General features: G+C 36.7%; 1 protein-coding gene across 1 annotated transcript; it reads left to right on the forward strand.

Moving 5' to 3' along the window:
- Positions 1-1,271: 1,271 nt before the first annotated feature.
- On the forward strand, positions 1,272-14,608 carry LOC111884430 (uncharacterized). Its single transcript, XM_023880757.3, has 8 exons — positions 1,272-1,424; positions 1,513-1,533; positions 1,691-1,784; positions 1,895-1,988; positions 2,070-2,197; positions 2,273-2,343; positions 14,184-14,366; positions 14,531-14,608. The coding sequence occupies exons 1-8, from the start codon at positions 1,272-1,274 to the stop codon at positions 14,606-14,608; spliced, it is 822 nt and encodes a 273-aa protein (XP_023736525.3).
- The last annotated feature ends 8,578 nt before the right edge of the window (positions 14,609-23,186 follow it).

Here is a 23,186-nt window from a genome sequence, read left to right on the forward strand (position 1 = left end):
AATTACCTACATCAAAACCATAAAATTAGTGGTTGTTATTTTAAATTTTATCTTTTACCAGATATAAACATCCAACATAAAAGGAACAAATCAGTATATTTATATCGATTCATATCTCATATCCGAAAATGCAATCAAATTAATTTTAGAATTTATCTCTTCAAATACAAAAATTCAAAAATATATAGATTTTGTTTGACTAAATCATTTCAAAGATCGTTTGACTAAACCATTTCAAAGAAAGTTTTGGTATTTTGAATTTTGCTTTGTTATATATCCCTAAAAATTTGCAATTATTTTTAAATATATTAATCTTATACCAAATATACATCATTTCGGTTTATTTGATCGTGTTATAAAAACCGAACCCCAAAACAAAATTATTTTCTCCTTAAAATTTTATCTTAGTTTCGCGTTTTTTTCTTTTCAGTCTGCACCTGTTGTGTGTTCAATCCATCAGGTATGCTGCTTTTTAGTTTCTGAAAATGCAATCAGAAGTCCATTTTATATCATTTTATATTCGTGTATACGACAAACAGTAATTATTTATGAGTGTTTCTGTGATTTGAATGCTTTATGTTATTTTGTTTTTGTTACTGGTACTGCATGTGTTTATGTGATAACACAAATTTATTTTACATTTATAGCATCATAGGCCAAAAGGGGTAGTTAACTTTTATTTTATGACAAATATTTATTTTTACATTTATAGCATCATACTTTCTGTTGCAACAGATATATAACACAAATTTGTATTATTTTAATTTTGTACTCAAAGGTAAAAAAAACGATTTATTTTTTGTTTTCTTATTAATTGATGAATTGTATTCTTTCTGTGATTTTGTTTTTGTTATTGGTACCGCTGTGTTTGTGTGACAGTCAAATAAAATTATTTTCTCCTAAATAAAACAATGTTTCACAAAAAAATTCTGAAATTCTTCAATTATTTTTTTGTATTTTACATTTTTCTAATCAAAAGCCAAAAAGGGTTGGTTACTTTTATTTTATAACAAAAACTTATTTTTACATTTATAGAATCATACTTTCTGTTGCATCAGTTATATAAAACAAATTTGTATTATTTCAATGTTGTACTCAAAGGGATAAAAAGATTTATTTTATGTTGTCTTATTAACTGATGATTTTACAACAAAGTTTTATTTTTTCATTTATAGCATCATCCTTTCTGTTGCAACAATTACATAACACAAAAAGGGCATTTAACTTTTATTGTAAATATTTTATTTACTTTGATTTTTCTTTGCAGATCGATGGCACAACCAAATGTTACTTTGATTTCAGATTTGGATATACTTAAAGACGATTCGACTATCAAAGTTAGAGTGATAAACCTATGGAACCTTTTTTCATTCTATAACAAGGACGAACTTTTCTCCATTGAATTAATCTTAATAGATGAACAGGTATCTTACAACTTAACACTATATATTCATTACACATACAAAATGTAATATGATTTAATAATATTTTTTTATATTATACTTCTTTTAGGGTACCAAGATCCAAGAAAATGTATTAAGAAAAAACATCTATCGATTCAAAAACATTCTAAAAGATGGCTTGACATTTTACATAAAATATCCAAGCTTTGCATCTCAAAGGATGGGTGGTTTTACTTTAATTCGGCAAGATCATAAACTTACTTTTCTCCATAACACTATTATTACAGAGTGTCATGACTTTTATGGACCTACATTTGGCTTTGAGTTTGTTGATTACCTGTCCTTTTATCTTATTGGTCCATCCTGAAAACATCGCTATCGGTTAGTTGCATTTTGTTATATATTAATCATGGTCAATTTTATTTTTTGAATAGAATATCATATTTTTAAATTCATAACAATATTTAATTGATCTTTTTTGTTGTTCATAGATGTTATTGGATTAGTCGTTGCAATTGGTGAGATGGGGCGAGACAATGATGATATGAAAAAACATAGGCTAAACATCCAAATCCAAGATGCAAAGTTTGTTATTTTAGATTTTTATTTTTGGATATTAGATTATATAATAATCATTTCATTTAATTTAAAATTTTTATTTGGCAGTGGTTTGCAATTAAGTGTCAATTTGTGGGGTGATTTTGCTTACAAAATGCAAGGCTTTCTTGATAACAATTCACACAATCTCCGTATCATTGTTATCCTTCAATTTGCAAAACTTAGTATTTGGAGAGGTATACTGTATGATTTTGTTATTAAATATTATTTTTTAATCATTAAAATAACATTTAGTAAAATCTTTTTTATAGATCGTCCCACAATTAACACCTACTTTTCCGTGTCAAAGCTGTTCATTAGCACCGACATTGATGAAATCAATGTTTTTAGAAAAGATAATTTATGTTATATCATTCTAATTTCTAGAATTAACTTTTATGTGACTATATTAGTTATATGTGACTAATATTAGTTATTTATGTTATTTCAATCTATATTCTATTATGTGACTAATAATAGTTAATTTATGTTATTTTATTCTAATTTCTACAATTAACTTTTATGTGACTAATATTAGTTTTTTTTTAACAAACAGTTTGGATGAAGATGATCGCCCTGATTCATACACAAATAAATTCACACTTACGAAGTCTAATAAAGTTTTTGAACATGATGATTTCATGGTTAAGTTATAGTTGAAGATAATTGTTGATGTTTCTGAACCCGTGGAGGTGTGGTTTTTATATATTTTATAATCAATATAAACCTACTTTTTTTTGTTATATATAATGAATTATCAAAATAAAATTAATATGCAGAAAAATAAATTCATTATCGTGGGCACTATAAAGGGAATTTTACAAAATGAACCATGACATTATTTGACATGTATAAATTGCAACTACAAAGCTGTTCGGCCTCCCGGTGTAGACGATCAACCTAATGCTGATGGAATCACTAATGGTTATGAATGTCATAATAAGGACTGCACAAAAACTGAAACTTCAGTTATTCCGAAATTAATTTCCTACTTAATCAGTAAAACTTATACTATATATATATATATATATATATATATATATATATATATATATATTATTTTGTATTTTCATTTTTTTAGATTTATGATTCCGATACATGTGCAAGACAGTACTGGTACTGTTACCTTAACCATGTTTCAAAGAGATGGAAAGTATCTTTTGAAGAAATTAGTCAAGGATTTGTTTAATAAAGGGATAAATGCAAAAAAGCCCAACAAATTATACATGTATATGCAGAAAAACCATTATATTATTCTTATGTTCAAGAAAACCCTTATATTATTATTTTCGTTTCAAATAAATCAAATCATGAATTTTTAAGAAAAATGGTTGGTTCAAAATATGATATGAGATACATATCCCTTATAGTTCTTCGATTGTATGCAAAGAACATGTTAAACCGACATACATTTGTGTAACGACCAAAAATTTCAACCAATTTAAAACATTTTATTTCATTCAAAAACCATTAAGTTCATACATCTTGTTTTCAAAATAGTTTAAACATCAGAGTATTTCTCCAGAACCCTATCACATAAAGCATAAAACATGAGAAGTGGTACGATCACGCCTTCGCCTTGCCACGATCTCCTGAAGCACCTGAAACAATAAACCACAACTGTAAGCCCGAAAGCTTAGTGAGTTCCCCAAAGTACCCATACACGCATAAACATACGCATACAGCAAAGAACAACATACTACGGGTCCAAATAACCTTCCGGTTGAAATACCCCTAGCCCTCAACCATCGGGTTGGAATGCCTACGTGCTACGAGCCCAATCACCCTGCCAGGATGGGATACTCTCGGCCCACAACCATCGGGTTGGAATGCCCATACACCTATATGTACAACAATTACTACTATGGGTCCAATCATCCCTCGGGATGGAATTGATGGGTTTTAGCCATAAGAACTTTCCTATATGCGCATGCGAAACCCTAATGCTTGGATCTAGGCTTTCTAATTAAACATGCTTTGAATCCAAGACTTCTAACAACTAATTAGGTATAAAACAATACAAAATCAGATCTAGAAGTATACCTTTGAAACTCTTGTTTGATCTTGTTGTCTTGGAGCTCTAGAGTCACAATTGTCACTCCTTTAATGGCTTACAAACACCAATAAGCAAAGAAGATGATTTGAGAGATAGAGGAGAGGGAAGATTCGGCCAGGGTTTCTTTCTTCTTAAGAGGTGCCGATTTCCCTATGCCATGGGGTCTATTTATACTTGTAGACTCCTTAAGGGTTTCACCTTAAACCCTAGTTGGATAATCCTTTCCTTAAAGCAATCCAAATCCTTACCATAGATAAGCCTTGGACGATTTTGAGCTATCCAAAGCTCTAGAATCCGTCCAATCCCTATCTCTTAAGGATTTACAATCTAAAGTGTAACTATCAAACAATTGACAGTTTATACCCTCTTATTTAATTAATCTCTTTAAGTCACCAAATTAATACTAATTAATTTATGACTTATATTAATCAAATAACAATATTATTAATCCTTATATTATTCTCATAATATATTAATAATATTTACTCTCTCATAATAAATCATCCTATCAAGTTGCTATGGTGAAGGCAACCCAAAAGGACCATGCACAATCGGGTCAAATACTTGCCTAATATAGTTGCAGCCTTAGACACTATTCCAACAGTCTCCCACTTGGATAAGTATAGTAACTATATGCACAAGTGCAACTCGATCTGCAATCGTAGCTCTCAAAGACGCTGTCAAACTCTGATCTAATCAATCTTGTCCTTTAGATAAGGGATCGTACATTCCTCTGTTAGATATCATGCTGACAATTCTATGAAATGATTAGTCTAGCATTTAGGTTTCTCGATCTCTGATTTATTTGACATAGAACTTAATCGAACACATCAATTCAGTTCTGACCAGGCCCAGCACATAAGTCAAATCAAATCATCGAGCGGCCGAGATATCGCTTTTACCTTCTTAGAATAAAAGTTACAGATAAACTTCGACTTATACGCACTTACTTATTCATTAACCAACTATACACAACAATGTGTTTTATAACACCGAGTTACTGATGCGTTTTCGCATTATCAATGTACAACCAATTAACAAATAATAAACCATATATCTAGGTTTTAAGACTATATGATATTATCGTCTTACGATCACCCTTTTACGTCATATTCCGTAAGGTGATTCCAGCAAGCGCGGGTTTGTTCCAATGCTCAAAACTAGTTCATAAGCACTCATGAATGTCGCAGCAATCTTTTGCCATGTCTAATACCATTTAGACAATCTACGCACCAATTCACGACAATCTTCATTCATATCTACTTCCAACATATGAACGATTGTGGACAATTTGAATAATTCGATTATTCTTAACAAATTCAATTATTCTGGAAGTCAAAACATGCAAAATGAAACAATAGTTAAACAATTAACATAAGATAGTAACATTACTCATAAATAAAACTCCTTTATTTAATCATCAAATGTTAATTACATTTATCTATTACACCTTTCTACTATTATCTAATCTATGCTAATATCATCCTTCAGCCCAATACTCCTAGCATGCTGCAAGTACTTAACCCTGCTCAGTCCCTTCGTAAGCAGATCTGTTGGGTTATCTTCTGATGATATCCTCTTCACTACGAGTTGTCCTTCTTCTACACGATGTCTAATAAAGTGATATTTTCTGTCGATATGTCTAGATCTACCATGATCCCTTGGTTCCTTGGTCAAGGCAACCGCTCCTTCATTATCAAATAAAATCTCCATGGGCTCCTTTATGGCGGGTACAACTCCAAGATCACCGATGAAGATCTTCAACCATATTGCCTCCTTCGACGCTTCGCTCGCTGCAATGTACTCTGATTTGCACGTTGAATCAGCTACGGTTTCCTATTTGGAACTTTTCCATGTCACTGCTCCTCCATTCAGGGTAAAGACCTAGCCCGACTGCGAACGGTAGTTGTCCCTGTCGGTCTGAAAGCTGGCGTCACTATACCCTCGCACCTTGAAGTCATCACTCCCTCCGAGGACTAAGAACCATTCCTTCGTCCTCCGAAGGTACTTAAGGATATTCTTCACCGCAATCCAATGGGCTCTGCCGGGGTTCCCTTGATATCTACTAACCATGCTCAAGGAAAAGGCTACATCAGGGAGAGTACAAGTCATAGCGTACATATTTGAGCCAAATGCGTAAGCGTATGGTACTCGGCTCATTTCTGCTATTTCAGCTTCGGTACTCGGACTTTGAGTCTTACTCAACTTGGCATTACTTTGTATCGGTAATTCTCCCTTCTTCGAGTTTTCCATACTAAAACGTTTTAGTACCTTCTCTAAGTAAGTGTTCCGACTAAGTCCTATTAGTCTCTTACTTCTCTCTCTTACTATCCTTATTCCCAAAATGTAAGAAGCCTCTCCGAGGTCCTTCATAGCGAAGCACTTCCCGAGCTAGGACTTAACCTCCTGTAGAGTCGAGATGTCGTTTCCTATGAGCAATATGTCATCGACATATAGAACGAGGAAGCTTACTATACTCCCACTGGCTTTGACATATACACATGATTCATCTTCGCTTCGTACAAATCCAAACTCTTTGACTTTCTCATCGAAGCAAAGATTCCATCTGCAAGATGCTTGCTTAAGTCCATAAATGGACTTCTCAAGCTTACACACTCTATCCGGATGCTTCGGATCCACAAACCCTTCTGGCTGAGCCATGTAAACATCCTCAGCCAACTTTCCGTTAAGAAAAGCGGTCTTGACATCCATTTTCCAAATCTCATAATCATGAAATGCGGCAATCGCTAGCATCACTCTAATATATTTTATCTTCGCAACTGGTGAGAAGGTCTCGTCATAGTCAACTCCGGGAGTTTGAGTAAAGCCCTTCACGACCAATAGCGCTTTATATGTGTGTACGTTTCCATCCACGTCGGTCTTCTTCTTGAAGATCCATTTGCACCCAACGGTCTTACGTCCGGGCACATAATCAACCAAATTCCAAACTTGGTTATCATACATGGATTGGATCTCGCTATCCATTGCCTCTTTCCATTTTGCAGACTTCAGGCCTGCCATGGCTTCCTTATAGCTATTAGGTTCATCAAGATTTATTAGTATACCATCACTAATATACGTATCCCCTTCGGTAGTAATATGAAAACCATAAAACTAGGGTTGAACTCTAACTCTATCGGAACGTCTAAGAGGTAAGGACTCGTCAATCGGTTCAACCGGAGTTTCCTCCTCGGGTTGAGTGCCAGCGGTAGAGGTTCCTTCATCTATCGACTCTTGAATCTCTTCAAGTTCGATTTGCCTCCCACTGTCTCCTTGGCTTATGAGTTCTCGCTCTCGGAAAACCCCTCTCCTCGTAACAAAGACAACATTGTCCTTCGGTCTATAGAAGAGATATCCAAAGGATTTCTGCGGGTAGCCGATGAAAATACATCGCTCACTACGAGGTTCGAGCTTGTCGTGAGTATCTCGTCTTACGAAAGCCTCGCAACCCCAAACTTTGATATGTGCCAACGAGGGAGCTTTCCCTGACCACATCTCATGAGGTGTTTTGGCAACCTTCTTAGTAGGGACTCGGTTAAGGATATGGGTGGCAGTCTCTAAGGCATACCCCCAGAAAGAGATTGATAGTGAAGCACGACTCATCATATAGAGCGAACCATATCCAATAAGGTTCGATTACGCCTTTCTGCCACACCATTCAATTGTGGTGTCCTAGGTGGCGTCAATTGTGAAACTATTCCACACTCCTTGAGATAATCGTGGAATTCAAGACTTAGGTACTCTCCTCCTCGATCGGATCGAAGCATCTTGATTTTCCTGCCCAATTGATTCTCCACTTCATTCTTGAACTCTTTGAACTTTTCAAAAGTTTCTGACTTTTGCTTGATCAAATAGATATACCCATATCTACTATAGTCATCGGTAAAAGTCACGTAGAAGCGGTTCCCATCCTTCGTGGTTGATCTAAACGGTCCACATACATCAGTATGTATTAGGTCCAATAGACCCTCACTCCTTTCGCAAGTACTTGTGAAGGGTGACTTAGTCATCTTTCCAAGTAAACAAGACTCGCACGTGTCATCTTCCCTAAGGTCGAATGACTCCAACACTCCATCCTTTTGGAGTTGGGCTATGCGTTTCTTGTTGACATGTCCAAGACGACAGTGCCATAAGGATGCTCTATCCATACTATTGGAAGCATCTATGTTCAAAACATCATTTCCTAAGTTATCAACAATCATAACAGTTTCATATATTTCATTACATGGTATAGCTTCAAAATAAAAGACACCATTTAGATAAGCTAAAATAGAACCATTCTCATTATTAAAAGAAAATCTAAAACCTTGTCTAAACAAACCATGAAATGAAATGATGTTTCTAGCCATTTCTGGCGAATAGCAACAATTGTTCAAATCTAAACATAAACTATTCCTAAGCACTAAATAATACACTCCAATCTTGGTCACAGGCGACGATCTTCTGTTCCCCATGATTAGATTGATCCTTCCTTGCTCCACATCCCTACTTCTTCTTAGTCCCTGCACATTAGAGCAAATGTGGTAACCACAACCGGTATCAAGAACCCAAGAAATAGCATGATTAGAATCGTTAGATTTAATTGTGTATATACCTGCGAAAGATGGCTTGATCTTTCCTTCCTTGATGGCTTGCAGGTACTCTGGGCAGCTTCTCTTCCAATGTCCTATCTTGTGGCAGTGGTGGCACTCTGCCTCCTTCGGGTTAGGGCAGGGTTTAGCAGGATCAACTTTGGTCCCACTAGAAGAGGCACCATCTCGGGCTTTAACCTTACAATAGTTCTTAGAGGAAGCCTTCCTCTTCTTTCCCTTTCCTTGTCCAATAGCCAAGACAGGAGCAGCAGGCGGATTGGGAGTTGATGCAACAGACTTGTCCTTGAAGTTGCTCTCAGCGACCCTCAAGAGACCTTGGAGCTTGCTTAGGGTGACCTCCTATTTGTTCATGTGGTAGGTCATCCTAAATTGATTGTAGCTCGGAGGCAAAGAGTGAAGCACCATGTCGATCGCCAAGTCTTCCCCGAAGTCAGCATTTAACTTGCGAAGGCTGTCGACATACCTTTGCATCTTTTGCAGGTGCACGGTAAGAGACTCTCCATGACCCATCTTAGCGGAAATCATGTTAGTGAAAATCTCATAACGCTCTTGTCTCGCGTTTTGGTGGTATCTCTCCAATAAGTCTTGATGCATCTCGTACGTGTACATGTCCTCGTAGGACTTTTGGAATTCGGAGTTCATGGTGGCTATCATGATGCAATGTACCTTCGTTGCATCTCGCTCGTGAGTTTCAAAAGCGGTCATTTGAGCCGGAGTAGCGATTTCAGGGTTGATTTTCTCGAGCTTCTCATCGAGGACATACTCCTTATCCTCATAGCGAGCAATGGTGCGAATGTATCTTATCCATTCGCTAAAGTTCGTCCCATCGAAAGTGACCTTTTGACAAAGTCTCATCAATGTGAAAGAACTAGCAGCAGCGTTGTTTGCGTTCGACATCTACAAATAGAAAGGACAAAGATAGATTAGAATATGAATCCCTAATTATCACCCAATAAGAAAAATTAGGGCTAGGATCCAACAACAATATTTACATATTAGAAAAGGGATGCCGTAATCTAACATGCAAATAATATGAAGGTAAGTGAATGACGATTCACTAATTCTCCACCAACATAACATTACTTTAAGTCCTAAATGTATTGAGAATTCCTAGGTTCGGATGAGATTCATTGAAACTATTCAATGGCATGTTTAAATCTCGATATGCCCCTCTTGTTTGTGATTGGGATACCGAGGATCACAAAGCGGGTGTGAATTACCATGCAAATTCACATGGTGCCTTCATTGTAACGATCACCTATTCGATGTGCCGGTAAACTACACACGCTCCATCGAACTATGATAAACAATGAATCACCCTTTGCCACCTTTGCTTAGAACCAATTAGTGTGCCGGTAAACCACACACGCTCCACTAACTTCTTAGCAAGGGTGCAAAGTGTAATTTCATGGGATTGCATCAATTCACTTTTCCTAAAGTAACTAAGATTGGGAAATTTAAAAATATGTAGTTACTTTGTATTTCATATTATACTTTTAATGAGAGGATGAGGTTGCCCTATCCTACCCGTTCGGCTAACGACCCTCCACCGATCAAGCAAGCGGTGGGTGTGAGTGTACACCCATTAAGCGCCATTTTATAGGCCGCAACCTTATACCCACCTTATAGATCGACTTCGTGAATGAGGTCTACGAACGGTAAGACTAGCATTTAGTTTTATATATATATATATATATATATATATATATATATATATATATATATATTAATCTTGTAATATTATATTAGTATAGGGTTGTATTTTAAACTTTTAAAAATCTAGGGTTTGAAATTTAAATTGTCTAAATTAAAACTTTTAATCACAAAACATAAATTTCAAAACTTGAGGACAAGTTTTAAACATTTAAAACATGGAGGATCAAATAACAAATAATTTTAATTAACAATTAATTTCCTAATTATCTATATTTGATTTATTCAAGATTTCTTGCAAGATAATTACCAATTTAATCAAAATAATTAATTAATTATCATATAAGGAAATTAAATATTTTATTAGTTGATAAATATCAATAATAAGATCAAGATTATAGTCATATATATATCAAAAAATCGGATTAGGGTTGATCTAATATGATTAAGGTAAGTTTCCATAAGATAATTATGAAAAAATCCCGAATCTGGCCTTTCCTAACGCTCGGACTCACCGAGTGCACCATGGGACTCGCCGAGTCAGGCCAACTCGCCAAGTCCACTATGGAACTCGCCGAGTCCATGACTCAGAAACACAAAAATCGAATTTTGCACACAAGTTTCAAACAAACAAGCAACAATTTAATAGAAACCAATCTAGGCTCTGATACCACTGATGGGTTTTAGCCATAAGAACTTTCCTATGTGCGCATGCGAAACCCTAATGCTTGGATCTAGGCTTTCTAATTAAACATGCTTTGAATCCAAGACTTCTAACAACTAATTAGGTATAAAACAATACAAAATCAGATCTAGAAGTATACCTTTGAAACTCTTGTTTGATCTTGTTGTCTTGGAGCTCTAGAGTCACAATTGTCACTCCTCTAATGGCTTACAAACACCAATAAGCAAAGAAGATGATTTGAGAGATAGAGGAGAGGGAAGATTCGGCCAGGGTTTCTTTCTTCTTAAGAGGTGCCGATTTCCCTATGCCATGGGGTCTATTTATACTTGTAGACTCCTTAAGGGTTTCACCTTAAACCCTAGTTGGATAATCCTTTCCTTAAAGCAATCCAAATCCTTACCATAGATAAGCCTTGGACGATTTTGAGCTATCCAAAGCTCTAGAATCCGTCCAATCCCTATCTCTTAAGGATTTACAGTCTAAAGTGTAACTATCAAACAATTGATAGTTTATACCCTCTTATTTAATTAATCTCTTTAAGTCACCAAATTAATACTAATTAATTTATGACTTATATTAATCAAATAACAATATTATTAATCCTTATATTATTCTCATAATATATTAATAATATTTACTCTCTCATAATAAATCATCCTATCAAGTTGTCATGGTGAAGGCAACCCAAAAGGACCATGCACAATCGGGTCAAATACTTGCCTAATATAGTTGCAGCCTTAGACACTATTCCAACAGGAATACCCCCAGGCCCCTCAACAATCGGGTTGGAATGCCAACATACTATGAGTCCGATCATCCAACCGGGATGGAATACTCCTGGCCCACAACCATCGGGTTGGAATGCCCCACTTCCTAAACATACAGTAACTACTCCTACTATGGGTCCAATCATCCATCGGGATGGAATACCCCAGGCCCCCAACCATCGGGTTGGAATGCCAATCTACACTAGCTAACATGCACACATAACAAGCAACCACACAACACTCTACAAAACCAACATACTAGGGCCCTATCATCCTACCGGGATGGAATACCCTCTGCTACTGTGCAACATACATAACCCGCAGGTAACCTCCTACCAGCGTACATAACGCAAGACCAACTACAGGTCTATTCTCATAACTGCTACCCAACTACCAGGGTGTTGATCCAACAGAACTAGCCATCTATTAACTATCCATTCCTCTATGATACTAAGCTAACAAGGCATATCCTCATATCATCATCCTATATACCAGGATACTAGCAAGCATAACATCACACAACATAACAAGATCTAAACAACAATTCAAAGGGCCGGCCTTGGTGCCTTAGACCCTTGAGTACAATGAGGATAACTCACCTTGCAACTGCCGAAATCCTGCAAATCTCTGACTGCTGATTCACTGGGAATCCCAACTATCACATGCAAAATCATCACATTAGAAACCATCATGACTTTCTAGGCCAAGGGCCCACAACACTCATTAAGTCCATCATCCTCTTATTGGGCCAAGACCCAAAACCAAATCCTCATGCAAAGCCCAATTTACTAAATTGGGCCCACCTCACCAAATGGGCCTAGATCCAAGATCCATAATAATTATTGGGTATAAACTACTCCATCCATAATATTCAGTCACGACCCAAGCCCCATTAGCCCATAAATAGTCCAATCACTTAAGGCCCAAAATAAAAAACCTAACAGAGGGAGTACGCTGGGCGTACCCCTCTTGGTATGCTGGGCGTACTTCGATTCTCGCGGACTGGAACGGGACACTGACCCATTACGCTGGGTGTACATCAATTTACGCGGGGCGTACACGTGTTGATCTAAAGCTCCTCATAAGTTCTTAATGGCTTAAGCTCTTAAGCCCAAACTTTAGATCCATCGACCAAACATGCCTAGGATTCATAAAGTCTCAAACTTTATTACTTGGGACGTCCATAAAGCTCTTAACTCAAGGTCTTAATCCATTAAGACCTACCTACATCATTCATGAGACAACCAAAGCCATTGGGACCTCATTTTTCACACTCAAGACCTCTCTTAAGGTCTGAAAGGACAGCTAATCTCAGCCAACTCGCATCATGCATCACTTTGGGGTTTTTGGGATAAGAAATGGTGTCAAAACTTCATAACACCAAGATCTACACAAAATAGATGTCGAGCAAGAGACTTTATACCTCAAAAGGGCTCCAGAAGATGATGCCTTCGCAGATCTACGAGCTCCAGCCACCCAACTCCTTCCTTGACAACTTCTTCTTTCTTCACCTAGGCTCTCCTTTGCCAAACCAAGCTCCCCAAGGTCAAATATCCACAACAATGGAAGAAGAACAGCTACTTAGGGTTTCTGAGGGTAAGAGGGCAGATTTGGAGGCTAGGGTTGGAACCATAATGTTCCTTATATAGTGGCTGGCCCTAAAATTAGGGTTTCTGGACACTGGACGTACGCTGGGCGTACATCCTGTACGTTGGGCGTACGCCCCCAACACCCGCGTTCATTTAACCACTCTACGCTGGGCGTACCCAGCCAATTACACGCATGCACCACATGCATGCCTAGGACCCCTTAGCCAAATATTTCCTTTAGAGACCATTATTGACACTATCTTCAAAGTGTCATAACTCCTTTATTCTAAGTCCGTTTCCGACAGACTTTATATCCATGAAAAGGTGGCGAGAAGCCCTATGCTTCTAGAAACACACTCCGACCCCGAAACCTTCCCGAATAAAACCCATTAACCATAAAAGACCGAAGCGCCCATACTCTTGGTCTCGAGGATCCAGAAATAATTACTCTTAGAATGGTGCGTTACAATTTGGATTACTTTCACTCGATTGTGTTATCTATATTGTTGATTTGTCTCTTCTTAACTAATCGTTTTTCTCCCAAATTAAAATCAATGTCGAATTAAAAAAATAAAAATGTAAGAAACATTAGATTTTTAGTTGTCAATTTCTCTTAAAACCAGTATTTTGGTCTTTTTCAAATGGTAATTATTAATATAAGGGTTTTCTAAACATAAAAATAATATAAGTGGTTTTCTACGTATACATATATAATTGGTTGTGCTTTTCTGTATATATCCCTTTAATAAAACATTAAAGGTGGTGCACCTTAATTAAAATTAATTAATACATTCACTTAATCTATTTACTTTAACCAAACTTTTTTTTACCTTTTTTGTAGCTTGGTTTTAATATTGCTTTCTATCCCAGAGAGATAAATGCACTGATAGGTTTGAAATTGGCGTTTAAAATATCAATCAATCACTTCAACTTCTCAAAAAGGAATGACCAATATAGTATATGTAGAGTCAGCGATGATGAAAAGTTGATTGAAGAACTGGAAAATAAGTTTACCGTTTCACAGGTCATTATATTATTATTATTATTATTATTATTATATTTTTAGTATTTCTATGTATACATAAACTCTATTGTATTTACTAAATAATAGGGTTTATGGTATTAATGTTTACAGGTTTATTTAAGATGCTGATATATGTTCATATTTTTTTGTTATTTATTATGTAGGTTGGTACTTCACAGTCATTTGATATTGGTGAAGCCGATTTTGAATCACAAGATAATAGGATTTTAAAGGTTATATAGACATTATATTTGCATTGAATTATGTTATAAATATTACTTCACTTTATAAATAAATTAAGTACACTTGTTTTTTTAAGATGCAATTTCTAGGACATACGACAACATAACGCCTTCCACTGTTGATAAAAACTCAGCAACAAGTCTCATGAAGAGTTTGAATACATCAACAGTTTAAAGAGAAATTTGAAAGAAGTATTTGATTTGGAGCTGAATGAAAAGTTATCATCATCAAAAACTCCAAAAATTTCACTGGAAGGAAGCATTAACCAGATTGTGAAGGTAAAGTTGGAAAAAAGTTGCTGAGTTTTTATTTTAAGGTGAAGTTTCATAAGGTAGTGGATTATGATTTTTAAACAATGATTATGCATTTTATTTTTCATTCGGTACTTTGATATTGTGGTTTTCAAGTTTCAAATATTTGTTGGGGATGATTGTTTTTTAATGGTATGTTTATCCTACATTCATAATATATTATGACTATGAATTTATGATTTAGAAATTTTTTGGTTGTTTAATTTATATTTTTAAATCTGTTTTTTTATGTTATCAATTTTTTAAGCTAATGGCTATACATTAAAATCATAAGGACTCAAGTTAGACATAAAAAGATTCCCATTTTTGTAATCACGCATATAAACCCAAGGACATTACTACATTCAGATTTAAAGAAACTTACCATGTTTCTTAAGAAATCTTAGACCTTTTTCATGAAAATAGGCCTCTATCTATATCTTCAATAGCTAACAATATTGGACGCCCAACAACCAAAGATTTGATTGGTCTTTTATACCTTCCTACAAAAAATATTCAAAATGAAGTGAATAACTTTTGAATCTAAAAAGAAATAAGTTAAAGGGCGTGTTCGGCACATAGCTTTTTGGAGCGTTTGAGAGCTTCTAGCTTGTAGCGTTTGACAAAACGTTCCATTTAAAACAGAAAGTTTCGTTTGGCAGTACAAGCTTCTAGCGTTTAGTTTAATCAAAACGCTCCAAATCCAAATGTTACTTCATATAGCTTTTAACAAAACGCTACAAGCTACAAGCTACCCGCTACCTGCTACAAGCTACCCGCTACCAGCTAGTTTTTGCCGAACATGCCCAAAGTATTGCTTTCTAAAGCCAACAAAGATAACAAAAAATGGTCCCTGTAGCACAATTTCCTACATATATGTTATAGCAGAAACTTGTACACAGATGTTAAAATAATAGCACCATTGATTCTTTTTAAACTCTAATGCATCTAAATATATATAAAATCCTTTTACCTTTTAAGAATCACTTATAGAATAAAAAGCTTTTACTTAAGAGAATGACTTATAAAATAAAACAACTATTTAGATAACACATTCGAACAGTATATTATTAAGTATTTTATGTTTATTTAAAAATAATTTATTAATTAATTATAAATAATAACAACATATTTTTTATGATAGTTAATAAATAAATAATGTTGGCAAAACATCAAATATAAAATTTGATATTCTGAAAATACCAATGACATTAATTTCTCTTTATAATATTATATATCAGTGAACTATGAAACTTAAGGGGACACATATTTTTTAATTAATTGATTTCTACAATCAATAACTGAAATTTCTTAGTTAATTCGTCACGTTCTCATTTAAAATTATTAATACTTTAAACACCAAGTCATTAGTATACAATAAAATAACATATTATTATATCTATTGGTTGCAACAAATTATGAGATTAAAATTAATTCAACTTTTCCAAGCATCTAATGAAACCATGGGGGTATACACATCATTTTCATGTGGAAAAAAAATACAAAGCTTATAGTAAAATCCCAGAACAATTGAAAGAAAGATAAATGGTATCCAAAATGATGTTTGAGATGCAGAATTTTCACTAACCCATACTACAAAAGGTTGTATTATAATTGTTATCACTTGTCACAAAAATTGAGATATTTTCACTCACACACATAATCAAAAACAAATATGGCATGACATATTCAAAAACAAAAATTGTTGTTTGTCTGTGGTTGTAAGTGTCTAAATGGCTATGTATGGCATGACATATTCAAAAACAAATATTTTTTTTTCCAAAAAAAGTTTGTATTGAAGATAGTCTAAGAAAAAAGGAAAAGGATAATGTCCTTTAAATGTCACTGTATATGTCCCTTCTTCTGTTACATTTTGACCAAGGAAAATACTCATTGTATAGTGGTCAATGTGTGGACAAGGTCCATGAGTGCAACTACCCATTCAATAAGAGCCATAGAAAATTCAAACATATTTGATTCCAGTATACACGTTCAATTTATTATTTTTTTATTTATTACAAATTTTAATTAAATATTTCATTGATACTCATAACGTTTTTTTAAAAGTTTGTCAAAATTTTAACTTTATTAGAATATGTAAACTTAAAGTTTACCTATATATAAAAGGATGGACCAAGCAATAACTTCAGTCTTCTTTTACCATATTCTGAAAAGTGAACAAACATGATCGACCCAGTGACAAACACAGTGGCAATCTCAGGTGCAATAATTTAAAAATATTGTTTTGTAAAGCCAACAAAGATAACTTTAAATAATACCACCATTGAATTGAAATTTCTTATTTTTCCAACCTCCCACACATTTTAGCAAGTCAAATGTATTCAATTTTTTTTTTTTTTTTTTTTTTTTTTTTTTTTTAAATATGTGTTCTCTACAGATTGTTGCTTTTATTTAAATAAATCCACAAATTGACTTAATTATTAGCAAGACAAAATTTATATTCTTATTGTGTAATGACCCAAAAATCACAATGTAAAATTTTCATTTTTATTATAGCCAAAACATTGATACAATTTATTTCAAACATTCCAAAACATCGTTAATTAAAACATTTATCAGAGTTCATCCCAAAATCATTTATTGCGGAAATCATAGGTGTGTGCACTGCAATCAATCCGAGCCCTTCTTTTCCAAATCGATGGTCCCTAAAACAATAAACAAAACTATAAACATGAAGCTTAGTGAGTTCCCCAGAACATACCTCACACAGTCCACATAATCATATAATCCATATTAGTTATAAAAACTACATAAACCATAACCATCACATAAGCCATGTATACAAACATATAAGGATGCCCTGGAAACCCTCCAGGGTCTTACACCGGGTGCCCTGGAAACCCTCTAGGGTCTTAGCCCACTGTCATGGGAACCCCCACATAGTCTTAACTAAGGATGTCATGGAAACCCTTCAAGGTCTTACACCTAGGTGCCTCGGGAACCCCCCGAGGTCTTCCATGCAAGTATCACAAAGACAACTAGCATATCACATACCGCATAATCAATTAGCATACCACATAGCACAAAACCAACTAGCATATCACATAATACATAATGGGCCGGCCTTGGTGCCTTCGACCCATTGGTATGGTGAGGAGACTCGCCTCAAATATAGAAGCTTCCCGAATGAAATCCTTAGTTGCTGCCCTGTCTACTTCCCGAGTTTTCAATACCAGCCAGTATACCCAATTAGCAATTAGGTCCCATACCAAAATCATTAATCCATGCATGGGGTAAAATGACCATTCTACCCCTGGCCCAATATGATCCAACACTAAGGCCCAACCCAAGACAAGAGCCCACACTATAATGTTTATAAATCCATCAATGGGCCAACTTTCCAAATTGGGCCCAAACCTTTCCAATGGGACTTATCCTAAAGCCCAATAATTTCCCTAGTCCACAATCCTGTTTCCAATTGGCCTACGAAGGCCCCCCGCAACCTAGTCCAAGAACTGGCCCAAACCGAGACCCAATAATGCAAAGTTCATTTCTATATTGGGCCACAAGGCCCAATAGGCCCAACTATTCCATTATTGGCCCAAAGATACATTCAGGCCCAACTATCAGCAAATCCAGGCCCAAAACCATTAGGGCCTAAAAGTTCGAAGTCCACAAAGGCCCAAGTCCTCCTGAGAGCGTACGCCCAGCGTACCTCTTCTATACGCTTAGCGTACTGGGAAAAAGGGTTGTACGCACAACGTACTACATTGTACGCCCATCTTACAAACGGCTGATGCACAAAATCCATTAAGTGCTTAATGCTTCAAACCAAGGGACCAAATTACAGATCTGAGCTCTACCTAACGTCTAAACCCATAAAGCCACTGACTTGGTGACTTTGCATGCCCCAAACAAACCCAAACTCTAAAAATGGCATTCTACTTCCATAAAAGTGACCCTAACTCATGCGTGAACTCATTAAGACCTTCAAGATGGCAACTGTACATCTTAGGGACTCAAATAGCACCAAGGGTGGTAACCCCAAGTCTAAGAATCGAATTAGAACCATAAAGCTTCATCCTTGGGACCAAAAAGGAACCAAAACCCAAAAATGGTAGATCTAAGAGATGAATGATCAAGTTCAAAGCTTTATACCTTCATCAAGCCGAGAATGAGTCCTAAAAGCCAGATCCATAAGCTCCTCCTTGATTCTCATCCTTGCATCAAACTCCATCTTCTTGAAAATGGATTAAACATACCAAAAATGGACTCCATAAGCTCCAAAATACCACCATGGATGATATATGACGATTTCTAGGGTTTAGAAGGGTGGAGGCTGAAGATGAGAGGGTTAGGTTATGAGATAAGGAGCTTAAATAGGGTCCAAGGCCCTAAAATAGGGTTCTGATCTAACCGGCGGTACGCCCAGCGTACTCCGAGGAACATTCGCGACCACCCGAGGAACATTCGAGACCACCCTGGTCAGTACGCCCAGCGTACTCCAAGGTACGCCCAACACACTTCCTTCTTCACTAGTACGCCCCCACGTACCCTTTAAGTACGCCACGTGTACTCGGCTAGGCCTGAAAACCACGTAACTTCCGAAGGCCATAACTTCTTTGTTATAAGCCCGATTCCGACAATCCTTATATCCACGGAGAGGTGAAGAGAAGATCTAAACTTCTATCAACTCATATCTTCCTTAAGACCTTCTGAACAAAAATCTATTTTCCACAAAAGCCCGAACCGACACTTTACTGAAATACCCCTAAGCTCCAAAACACAAACCGAATACCCGGATCACTTCTGATACATCACCCGCACCCAAATAGGCCTAGATATTACCTTCTCAAGAGCCATAATCCTTATAATGACCGACCTTCGAGCCACAACCTCATACTAGAAGTCAATTCGGAACAGAGCGTTACATATTGATCAAACATTGTCACCATTGCCAATAACATAAATAATTAAATTTCCTTTCAAACTTTGTGAAAATCCCATTTCAACTGCATATAAAGTGAAACAAAACCACTAATAATTTTTTGAAATATAAACGCACACACAAATATGATTGATTGTATTTAGAATCAACACTATGGAAAACCCGAAAAACCATGCCAAGAAACTGTAACAATAACGACACTTACAGTAGATATGCACTAAGGGGTAAAATTGTCAAATTACAAAATTGTAACACCCGTTTATTTATTAGTTAAATAAATAAATTAATGAATGAATGGTAGCCTAAAATAAATAATTATATATGCATGGTGTTGGGTTCGAGGAGTTAATTGCCACATTTTTAGAAGTCGGGGGGTTTAAAGTGTGAGTTTGGGACTCATTTTATAAATATTTATGAAGGCATGGACTATTGGGTAATTATTGGGACTTAATATGAAGAGATGTTGGGAGCTAAGGGCTAAATGGTAAATTTTGGATTCAATTTGTAAAGAGTTTTGAAGGCAGGGGTTAAAATAGTAAAATTTAGATTTGGATTGTAAAGATTAGAGATGGGAGGGGCTGGAAGTGTCAATACTCACGAAGTTGTATGGGACACGGGTATTAAACCCGTTACCTCCTCTATGCCAAACCCTAAACCTAATTGCTATGTTTCAGCTGCCATGTGAAACCTCCAGCCGCCACTCCCACTTACTCGACCTCCGGCGCCGCACAAGCACCTCCGTTGAGGTCGTCAACCGCCTGATACCGCCACAGCGCTGCCGCCAGACGTCTTGGGGCGCCGAGAACAAACCTTTAAGCTATGAATGGAGTCTGGTGCCACCGCTTCTATCTCATCTCCTTCCTTTGCCGCTGTCGTCTTCTACAGACAAACGACATTTGTTGCCGGTGCTACTCTGATTGTTCTTCGCCACCTCCTGCCCAGCACACACCGACAGAGTCGTTGAAGCTGGTTCCTCCGTCACCGACCTCCTCCTCCATGTCCGAGGTGTTGCTGCGTGGTGGGTGCTCGTTCTTCGCGCGTGTGTGTGAATCGTTGCTGCAATCATGTTTGTATGTGCATTTGTTGGCTGGCCGGATGTTGAAGAGAGCCACCATGGCAGCCAACCATGGTGGCTGTCGCCATTTGTTTTCTACCACCTTTGACCACCGTGTGTGGGGCGGCTGTAGGTATAAATTGGTGTGTGCATGTTCATTTCAGTGGAGATGTGTTGGGTGTTTTGTTAGCCGGAATTCACGGGAAAAGTCGAGGACCACCACTGCCACCACAAGGTGATTAAGTGTGTATGTTTAGCTTAGTTAGTGTGTGTGTGTGTGTGTTGCTTTGGTATTTTCATTGTAATATGTAACCGAAAAGAAAAATAAAGAAAAGAAATTGAAAACCACCACCTTAGGGTGGTGGCTGCCATCTCCTGCCGCCACCGGCCGTCGTGTCGGGTGGCGGTGTGTTTGCCTTGTGAGTTGATTTGTTTAGGAGGGGTGCTTGAAATCCAAATGGGCCTTGTAAGCTCAAATGGTCCCAATAAAGTTTAATGTACTCTAATGGGCTTAATGAAAACCCTAATGGGCTTAATATTATTCTAGTGCGCTTAATATGCCCAATAAAGCCCTAATTAATCTAAAAGCCCAACAAGTTGATAATGGGCTAGTAATTGGGTTGGAAACCCTAATTAGGGTTTGGAAAACCCTAATGCCATCGAAACCCTAATTTTGGGAATTAATCGAGACACACGAGAATTATTTAATAATTTGGAATATTAAATAATAATCATTGGCAAAAAAAATTAATATAGGCAATATTGGACTTAATGGATTAAGTCCTTAGTGGATTACGTCCCTAATGGGTTAAGTGAGAAACACTTAACCCTAATCATCATTTTATGTGAAACCCTAATTTCGCTTGGGTTTATTGTTGGGCCTTGATGATTGGATTATTATTGGGCCATCCAAAGTCAAGCAATTGGACTAGAATAATTATTGGGCTTTGAGGTAAGGCCCATATGAGGAGTTAGGCCCAATTTGGAAAATTAGGCCATAGATGGGCCATAGTTTGGGCCTTAATGATTATATGTGATGTTGGGCCTTAGAATAAAGCCATGTAAGGGGTTTGGGCCCAATTTGGAATATTGGGCCATATGTTGGACTTTGAGTCCTATTCGACTTTGGGCCTATGAATTGGGCCTTGGGCTTAAATAAGCCAAGCCTGGGGTAATGTAGTAATTATCCAAGTATGTATTATGGTTATGTGTTGGGACCCAGTTATTAATTGGGTGTTGTTTTGGTGTTGACAGTTCTGGAATCTGTCATCCAACAGCTGGGGTTGAGTCTGCGGGACTTCAGCAAGTGTGGGATTGTGTCTACGGGACTTCAGCAGTGTGAGGTGAGTTACCTTCCGATAGCGGTGGGTCTACGGCCACAATACCGGCCCACCAGTAGGAGTTGTATGTTAGATGATTGTCTTTGTGATATCATCTAGGTCTGCTACTATCTGATATGTTATATGTTGGCATGATATGTTATATGTGATAGTAGTAGAGTTTGGTTGTTAGGACCGAAGGGTAGGTCAGACACCCCAGATATGTCTGACAGTATGTGATGATATGTTTATATGCTGGCATGATATGTTATATGTGATAGTGGTAGTAAGAGGGGAATAGTCCCCAAGTTCGGTTGTTAGGACCGAAGGGTAGTTCGGACACCCCAGATATGTCTGATAGTATGTTTATGTTATGATATATGTGATAGTAGTAGCAGGGTGGAATAGTCCCTGAGGGTCGGTTGTTAGGACTGACGGGTAGGTCAGCACCCCAGAATGGCTTGACATGGGTAGGTCAACACCCCAGAATGGCTTGACACGAGTAGGTCGGCACCCCATAATGGTCGTACCGGGTAGGTCGGCGCCCCAGAATGGTCGTACCAGGTAGGTCGGGCACCCCAGAATTGCCTGGCACTATGTATGCTTTGTGATTGTATGGTATGTGGTATGATGGGGGAACTCACTAAGCTTCGTGCTTACTGTTTTCAGTTTTGGTTTCAGGTACTTCGTGTCTAAAGAAAAGGAGTCGGCTTGATCGCAACGCATCACACTATGTTTTCCACACATGAGATCTTTGGGGATTACACTCTGATATGGTTTTATGATAATATGTTTTGATTACTGACACTTTGGTTTGACACGAGATATTATTATGAATGTTTTTATACTGATGGTTTTATGTAATAACTTATTTAAAAATGAAATTTTTGGCCTTGAATTTTGGGATGTTACAAGTTGGTATCAGAGCCTTGGTTTGAGGGATTCAGGCACACTCCTAGGTGTGTCTGAACTCAAACTATGGGCTTGGTATGAAAATTTTTAAAA

Source organism: Lactuca sativa, chromosome 3 (genome assembly GCF_002870075.4).
Source record: "Lactuca sativa cultivar Salinas chromosome 3, Lsat_Salinas_v11, whole genome shotgun sequence".
NCBI classification, from domain to species: Eukaryota; Viridiplantae; Streptophyta; class Magnoliopsida; order Asterales; family Asteraceae; genus Lactuca; species Lactuca sativa.

Excerpts from the sequence above, each read along its gene's own strand:
- LOC111884430 (XM_023880757.3), top strand. The coding sequence starts at position 1,272 with ATGGCACAACCAAATGTTACTTTGATTTCAGATTTGGATATACTTAAA. Across the intron at positions 1,425-1,512 it reads TAATCTTAATAGATGAACAG|GGTACCAAGATCCAAGAAAA; the intron begins GTATCTTACAAC and ends TACTTCTTTTAG. Across the intron at positions 1,785-1,894 it reads TCCTGAAAACATCGCTATCG|ATGTTATTGGATTAGTCGTT; the intron begins GTTAGTTGCATT and ends TGTTGTTCATAG.